This window comes from Cephus cinctus, unplaced genomic scaffold (assembly GCF_000341935.2).
Source record: "Cephus cinctus unplaced genomic scaffold, Ccin1 Ccin1_scaffold0629, whole genome shotgun sequence".
NCBI classification, from domain to species: Eukaryota; Metazoa; Arthropoda; class Insecta; order Hymenoptera; family Cephidae; genus Cephus; species Cephus cinctus.
Window position 1 is genome coordinate 23,179 of NW_014333270.1, and position 9,108 is coordinate 32,286.

Genomic DNA, 9,108 nt, shown 5'->3' on the forward strand with positions numbered 1-9,108 from the left:
AAAAATTTTTTAAAAAAAAAAAAAAAAAAAAAAAAAAAAAATGAAGAATTTCACATGAACGCACACAGCCAACCACAGAGACATCCCGGAGGATGGGAAACTACCCCAACAGAGAAAGAAAAATTCCTCGCTATCTTCCATTTCGTGCGGAATGGTTGGTAACTGGTACGCGACATCGGGTGCAGCTTGGCAAGTAGACCCGAAATGAAAGACGAAGAGGCAGGAGAAAGGGCTGCAAAAGTAAAAGGTAAAACAAGCGAGGAAAGGCTAGAGTGAAGAAATATGTGTCGCTGAAAGGGAATTCCTTGGCAATTACGGAAATGAAAATCTACAGGCTACTAGGCGCGACGCACTGCGGACAATTTCACATTAGCGAGACTTGGCCACGCCGGGCACCACGCCGGGCATTACAAAGAGTGGCAGAATAAAGGAGGAGACGATTGCGATAGTCGGAGTATGGTGCCGTTACGATATGTCGTGTGCGAGACCAAAAGTTCATTAATCATTAGTAATCATTTCACTAATTAAACCGTTATAAGGTAGTTTCTTCAACTACTTTTCAATTTGTTACGAAGCGACCAAGTCAATTTGCCAAGAACATTCGCAAGAAGTTGGAAGCGCGCTGCTCGGTTTGCGACGATGGAGATGATAGAGACAAATGCAATTAGATGCGTTACGTGCACGTACAGTACGGTAAAGACCAGAATTTGCAGTCGCAGGATGATGAGATGTTGCGCAGGTTTTTAAATTTACCAGGAAACAACTTTGAATGGCTTTCCGAGTGACTTCCGATCATTAACTTTAGAGTTCCTATCGTTCCTAGTATACTCCTGTGATCTTACAACGATTTCTACGCCATTCACGGTGATACAATTCAGATTCTGTATTTCTTGTTTATTATGTTCTTCAAGAAATTTCACAGGGTGACGACAATCACGTGCCATTTAGAATGTTTCCAGGAACAACGTCGTTTTTCCGCGTGACCTGAACTTTAACTCCGGTGCTAGAGACGATAATGCATCAATTTGATAACCCGCGATGGTGCACCGACGACTTTCAATTTGACGTAATATTGATTGATGTTCCAGGAATGCACCACCACGTCTTTGTCCTTCGGCTTCAATGAGAACTTGGTCAACATTCTTTACAGATTTCTGTTATACCACGTCCGATCGGTAAGAGTATAACAACAGTTGTATGACAGAACACTGCAGTGCCGACACGAATAATTTCGATTTACTTCAAATTGTGTACAAATTTTTAATAACAAGATAGCCTTGTGAAAATTGGACAAAGAAAAAGAATCTGAAACGTTTTCCAACATTGACTCCAAGAAGACTGGCATACAAATAATAATTCACATTAAAGAACGTATCTCCGCGTCTCATCTAAAGAATTTGTCTGTTAAGAAGGAAGAAGTTTAATGTCGAACAACAACTATAGTATAATATGAGTATAGCCCCGCCTCGTTCAGTCTAGTCTAAACTGATCTAATCTAAATTTTAACCTCAGCCATAATATCTTAGATTATTAAGAAAAATGTCAATCTCAACATTTTCCACCGACTGAATTCTCTTTCTCTATGTCTAGCTTCGTGCAAGTGCATCTGTGCATCACATGGCGTGCACTGACTGCCAATAAAGATCACTACTATTAGAAATTGGTTGCAAGAGAATCGATCTCTGGTATAAAATGACCGGTCCAGTCTATAGGCAATCGTAGACACAAACCCGGCTTGGCTATCTTTGAGTCTTTAGACAATTATCGATAAATCAGCATGCATTCGGTAAGACTGAATCATAGCTAACAATAAGACAATTTGGTTGTCGCGTGGATTACCGACGGTTGCTAAACTAAACAGCTGCTGTTGCCCAATTGAAACTTCCTTACCGACCACTGATCACTTGACATTCGTCACGAGCATAAGAGAAACACAGAAAGTGTACCTTTGGATTGATAAAGAAGTCATATTTGAGGAAGTCCTGGCGAAAGAAAAACTTTCTGTGATGACGCACAGTGTAAGGTTCCATCTCGCGATGAACCGCAAGAATATCTTCATGATCTTCGAGGGTGCGCTCTGAAAAATAGAAAAAAAAATAAAAAGTTTTCAATCTCATAAGACAATCGATTTCCAAAACGGCAAGCTTCGTAAACCTATCAAGAAAGGGGCACTTGAAAAATTGATGAGCATCAATGCCAGAGCATTTTAGGAAGCATTAACGTCATCATCGAGAGAGCACAGACCTAAAGCGTAAATCCGGCAACCGGATCGAACAGCATCGCGCGATGGAAAAGCCCCTTCTCTCTCAGCGTCTATTTTTTCGACCCTGCGACGACCAAGTGTTTCTCAGTTCGAAACCTTCGAATTACAGAGTTTGCTCTATTTTCCTCGCTTCCTCAGCATGTTTACCGGCAATAACCAATTCCTATTAATAGACGTTAACTCCTGGTTAGAGCACCTCGTTGTTCCGCAAACATCGAGCAACTTCAAAAAGTACTTATCTTCACGATATACGTATAACTCCCGCTACAGTGTGTTCCGTGAATTGAAGCGGGACTAACACTCCAAATCCCACGCGCTTCGCGCAACATTGCGTAAAATGGCGTAACCTGACCTAACCTGAGATACACGCATGACGCGGCGACACTTTTTTCTTCCGGACGTCACTTTCTTTTCTCGTCGCTTTTCTACGAGTCAAAAGACATTTAAGACATTCCAGCGTGTTTTCTCGGTGGACTCGAAATACGGCGACGCGCCGCCAAGCTAAGCCGAGCCAGTGTGCGTGTGCGGCACACTGTGTGTAAAATGACCGTAGGCAGACTGCGTCGTTAAACACGCCGTGGGGTGCTGCTCCCGGCTCCCGATGGCGCCCCGCTTCCAGTAATTTCGAGTTTCCGTACTTTATGGGCATTAATTAAAATGTTACGCCAATTATGCAAACGAAGTGAAAAATAATATGTGAATATAAAAAATAGAGTGAAGGAAAACGACGTGGGCAGCAAGAACCGGAGGAAATTGAACGGAATGAAGGTGGGGAAGGTACAGGAAGTGGATAAGGGAGGGGGCAGGAGCGAAGAATGAAATGAAAAAAGAAATCTGTAATTTCCCGGCGCACGCAAGGCGTTGCACTTCCTGTCTCGTGACCCGAACCAATCGAGACCCTCGCGCAACCAACAAAGATGCACTACTCGGTCGCCCGGCGCTGGCGTTGGCGTTGGCGCTGGCGCTGGGACTCACGTTCTCGCTTCGTTTTCCTTATTCCAACTGTTAGCTTCGAACGAGAATGCTTCCGTTATCGGAATCGATAGCTGACGACGGACTCGTCATTTTTTAAATTATCCTCACAAGAGTCACTTGGGTTATCGTGCATAATCGGAAGAAGGAAAACGAACCGTGGAAAACGATATTCCAATTGCAACCGGCAGAATCTGCGGAAGAAGTGGTTCCATTGAGTGGAAGTTGTCGTGAAAGAGTCGGGCGAATAGGGCGAATAGGGCGAATAGGGCGAATAGGGCGAGGAACGGTCGTGGTGCTCAAGCAAATAGGGAAACCTGCCAGTCACGGAATGAAAGCAGCTAAAGTTCTTTACAGGTACGACACGACACGACACGACACGACACGACACGACACGTGTAAAAGCTAACTGCAGTCTGCACCTGCGGTAAGCCACGCGCAAAATACACGTAATTCAGCAAACAGACTGGAGAGACGCCGCGAGGCTTCGCAATGCCAGACTTGAGCGAAGGGTCGTGCGCGCTTAAGGACGCGTCCAGGAGCGTCGCTGCTTCCCGTGAACCGCCTGTGCCCTGTGGGACCAAGTAAAGGAAAGGAAAGGAAAGGAAAGGAGGCAAAGCGACACGACCGATCCGCAGAGCTGGAAAAGAATCCTGGAAAATAAATAGCCAGATAGGAATACTCAAGTAGGAAAGTACGTAGAAAACCCGATGTCAAAGAAATTCAACGTGAAAGGGAAAAATGTGAAAATCAAACCTGTCAAGTACCACCATTCAAATGTATATCGGAGCAGCCCTGATAAATAACGATCGAAGCGCAAGAGAACCAAGAGAACCGGAAGGCCAAAGATATTTCTGCGAGGAATCAATTAGTGGAAATGGGTGATGAGCTAAACGGAAGCGTCCTAGGTGCACTTTTATCTCGGCACATGCGCCGAGGTTAAAAAACTACATTTCCTGCGATTCCCACTCGTGGGTGGGATCGCACGCACACGCCAAGCGTGCGGTTTGCACACACAAGGATACCTGACCTGGCCCAACTCCGCCGCTATCGATTCTTGGCCGCCCATTGTAGGCTGCCACCACGCCACCACGCCACCACACGTGGGCCACGCGGCCACACACGCACGCAGCCTCCCGCCGCCGACAATGGAGGCTGCTGCTGCTGCTGCTCGGCGAATCAACGAGAATCGCAGCAAAGGGCTGAATTGCAGGAAGCATGCAGGAGCGTCTGACTGCGCCTTCAGCCGTCGGAACGAAGTAAGCGGAGCACCGGAAGAGGAAGGAAGCAGCGAGAGGAAGAAGAATTGCTGATGAAAAATAAAACAGCGACGAGAGGGGAAGGTACGAAAGTTGGAAGAGCTGCGCATGTCTGCCGTCTGGCGATAGAGGAAGAGGAAAAATGCATCAACGTGTGGATAGATAGTAGGGTGTATCTAGACGGATGGATGGGCGGATGGATGGACGGATGGATGGATGTCTCACGATCAGCTAGCGAGTCCAGGAATGGAAGACCCTCCCGATTAGCGAGTCGCGCGGCCATGCGATTGTCCAGCAGCCACGTGGAACCGATACTCCTGGACATTGGGATGTCGAGGAAAAGCTGCTAAGAAATAAATACGCACTTACGCAGTCCCGCGTCTCCTTTAGCTTTCAAGGATTTCAAAATCTCTACCTACGCAGATGGCAGCGTCGCGCGAAAAACATAATTCTATGGATTTCTTGCGAGGAAAAGAGGATTGTTGTTTTGATCAGGCGTCTCTCGTTTCTCTCGTCGCATTGGCCAATTCGTCGTGTCCCGTTTGTGCCTTTCCTCGTATTTTGTGCACTCTCCGATTTCTTCGAATTTACGAATCCGCTTACGTGGGCATGTACGTATACGCATGCACAATTGCACACGGCCACGTGTAACGGAGGGAGGACAGATGCAATTCGAAAGACACACGTTCAATTTACGTTACGCACACGAGAAGCCAAGGCACGCATTTAGCCCGGCTATATTTTGCAGCCTCTTCCAGTCTCTCCAAGCACGTGTCCTACTTCAGCGCACGCACCTTCGCAGGATAATTCCTTTACAGTAATTGCCAAAGGGAACCCGTGGCGATAAATTGGCGCGTATCGCCTGACGACCCACGCACCCTCGGGGGATCCTTTAGCCAGGAGCCAGCTAGAATCAGACCCAGGAAATCAGACCGCAGAGCCCGCGCACAGCGCACGTACCGCCGAATACTTCTTATTCGGAGATGTCTTTACAGAATATCTTTGGCGAATCATCGAAAGACAACCGGTTGCTTTGGGGCCAATGAATTTCGCTCAGAGGATCCCAAAGTCTTTTCTCGCTATTTGGTTACCTGCCCACGTGGTTGGCACGCGTGTACCGTCTGGCGAATTTGGCTCATAATCTCTTAGTCATCCCAAACCAAATCTGATATTAGGAGGGTCAATTATTTGGTTGGATGCGATAACAAAGGGAATTTTATGAGAATCAACGGACACGCGTCGTGTGACGTTACAGGCCACTCCAATCAATTATCTGGGACGCGTGACTGTTGTCACGCACCTACTGCCCCTCCCCTCACCAATTTCTAATTTCATTAGGCTTTTCTCAGCTATTTCCCTCTATTTAGACTTCTACACGTCTCTCTCTCTCTCTCTCTCTCTCTCTCTCTCTCTCTCGGCCGTTCCTCCATGGCCGATACTTTCCCTTCCAGTCGGAATTTCCTTGTGCTCCTCGATTACTCGTTGCATCAACATCGCTAACTTTCAGTCTCTTTTGATTAGTCAGTGCTCCAGAGTCATCACTCATCACTGGACGCACACAGTGGACGAAAAAGTTTGAAAAAATATGGAAAATAGAGCGAAAGCAGTGAAGGACCCTTCGATCCTGAGAAACAAACCCAAGAGACGCGAGAAGATTGAAAACAATGATGAACGAAGCTTCGGGTCGATGTGCTTAAAAATGAAAGAATTCCTCGGGCTAAGCCAATAATCGTTAAGCCAAGACTTACCGATACCCAATTCCGGCCACGTCTCGACGACCGACCACGCGATGCCAGATGCATTCCGCTTGACCTTTAGAAGCTCGCAGAGATCGATGGTGCGCAGATTCTTCTCAACTACCACCGCGGTCCAGGATTGGTCGTCGTTGTAGAAAGACAATTCCTCCTGATGAGAATCGTATCGTTACGAATGGAAAACGTAAAGGAGCCTCGTCGCCCCCGGGACTCACCTGTCTATCTGTGTCTTCGTTCGACTCCTTCGAGGGTGGGTCGCGACGTCGTTCCCTCTGCGTCGTGTTGCCGAACTCGAAGATCGTTGGAGCGTTACCGAGACGCTCGTAGGTGCCCACGCGACCTGACATTCTGTTCTTCGAGAGCGTCCCTTCTGTGTCGAGACAGGAACACATTTTCGGGAACCAATCTGTAATCAGAAAATTACACACAATTAAACCACACGCCTCACACTCTTTTGCTCAATCTGATCTAGATAATATAAGAGCGACGAGATCCGACGATCGGATGCTCAGAAGGAGCGGGCGAATACTCAAGTTTCAAGGAATTTTGGAAAATCTACAAATCCTCGAAATAATAACACGCGAAGGTTATCGATGGATAAACTCAGAAATTCGGATCTAGTGAAAGATATGACCACCAGTCGATAGCCCTTATCGAATTAGCCGCAGTATTAGCTCGAAAGATGGCGGTAATGGTAACGTGAGTAAAATTAAGAGCGAATCTTCTTTTGCATTCCGAGGGTCACGTGCGGCAGTGCGTTTACGTATGCGAGATGCTTCCTTGACGAAAGGCTGTTCCAGACTGACAGACTCCAGGTCGGATACCCTTTGTAGTGTGGGGCCACCTTAAGAATGGCGGATTATGCTTTAATAACGGGTTGTCTACGTCGTATCCGGGGTCACGTGTACTGCTCAAAGCCACTTCTCTTTATTCTTCGACGTATGACGAACACTAGGAAATACGTTGCAGGGCCGACTGATTTTTTATATTTAATTTTCACGTTCTCCGTCCCTCGCCTTCTCTAAATTGTGTTAATCAGGCCGGCAGATTTTTTTATGTCTGCCAAATATATCTTTCACGACGTGTATGGAGCAAATATCGTAAAGGGAGTATCGCGTCCCGTTGATTGAATCATGGAAGAGACGTTTACGGGATCGGCGACGTGACAGTTCGACTGGAGTCGTGCGTCGGCAGTCGCGGAAATTCTACTGCCGGCAGCCTAAGACCAGCCTCAGGAGGATACGAGCGTTAATCGACGTTGATTGGATAGTTTTAAGCTCGAGCGCATTCCGGATCGTCGGCCGACGTCGATCCTTGAGATAGCTGGATGTCGATTTCTTTAATAGCTGCGCTAATGACAGTAGGAACTCATCGATTCATGATTGCGCCAATATTGCTAGCCTGGAATGGGGGTTCTGCCACCGCCCCCCCCTTGCCCCCATACCTGCCCTCCTCCCCCCCATATAGTCCGGCTGCACCTGAGAAACGCATGTGCAAGGCCCGCTGCATCGCACGAATGACGCGCTGCTGCATTGCCACCATTTCTCATGGTAGCTGCAGCCTAGTAGTCACCGAAGAATACAAACCCCACGTCTGCCACGTTAAACGCTGTGGCAGCTGATATAAACGAGTTTCAGAAACTTCGTAGACTTGAGAAAAAAAAGCCGCGGGTTTACATATGAGAAATTTGAAAACGACTACGTTCCCAGTATCGTCGCTCCTCTCACTTTCTGAGGGCGCGCGAACACGCACACGGCCACAGTTGTTTTCTTGCGATTCGCACGCGACATCTTTGAAACACGTGACGGCAGCGCATGCAAACTGGCGGCGGCGTCTCAAGTAATTACGGGAAGCTGAAATAAGCAACGCGACAACAGAACGAACCTGTGGCTCCTTTGGCCGTAGTCCTCTTTCATTTGCTCATGTTTGTTAACGGACTCGCGGCTGCTTCTATTTCCAGCCAACCTGTTTCTCTTGCGCGCACTCACACACGCCTACGCCGCGTCGCGACGCCCTGCGCGAACTGTGAGCTCCGTGGGATCTGTGAACTATGCTTCGGTGCCGGGCCATTGGCAGCCGAGGAAGAAAGAAAGACATTCGGAACGGTGGCAGAGTATAGAGAGAGAGAGAGAGAGAGAGAGAGAGAGAGAGAGAGAGAGAGAGAGAGGCTGGAAGGAAGGAAAGACGCACGCGGAAGGCCAAAGCTTATCAATGTTTCATGCATTTCTGAGGCACAGCCAGCCTGACTTCCCGAGGGGAAGAAGGTGGAGGAACGTGGAGGAACGTGGAGGAACGTGGAGGAACGGAGAGCCACAGAAGAGACTGGAAAAAAGGATGAACGGTTTGGCCGTGCACAATTCTCTTGACTCGTTTCTACGCAGGAGAAGATTGTTGACACGACAGCCGGCCGAGTATTCGATCGACTGCGACTGCGATTGTGTCGCCTGTGCTCGCTCAACAAGTACAATGTATGTCGGGGACGAGGGGACTCTCTCTTACATGAAGTCGTAGAGATGTGGCCCCTTCGAGACATCTCATTCGTTTTTGGACTATGTCTACCATTTACGGCTGCCTATCCAAGTATCTACCTAGCTAGGTGAAGCTGTGACCCTGTGGCTGAGCTCCTTCCTTCTTCTTCTGCCCCCTTCCCTCTTCGAGGGACGGGGGGGAGGAGAGGGGGAGAACGACAATGGGATAATTATTGAAACAGCATGCTAATCTATTAGCCAGACAATTGGCTAGCGTGATCTATCGTATTTTATTTTTACTTATTTACCCAAAATCTCCATAAAGCAAAGTACAGGCTCATTTCAGTCGCGCAAGAGGAAGGAGTCGAAAGGCCCTTCACCCCCCCCCCCAC

General features: G+C 47.8%; 1 protein-coding gene across 1 annotated transcript in view; it reads right to left on the reverse strand.

Annotated features, from left to right (window-relative positions):
• LOC107269296 (abnormal cell migration protein 10) overlaps positions 1-9,108 on the reverse strand; it is a 47,624-nt gene that overhangs the window by 1,607 nt on the left and 36,909 nt on the right. Inside the window, exons 3-5 of the mRNA XM_025086574.1 lie at positions 6,464-6,654; positions 6,243-6,399; positions 1,947-2,077 (exon numbers count right to left, since the gene is read on the reverse strand). Of these exons, the coding sequence (XP_024942342.1) occupies positions 1,947-2,077; positions 6,243-6,399; positions 6,464-6,654 (479 nt within the window). The remainder of the gene's footprint in view (positions 1-1,946; positions 2,078-6,242; positions 6,400-6,463; positions 6,655-9,108) is intronic.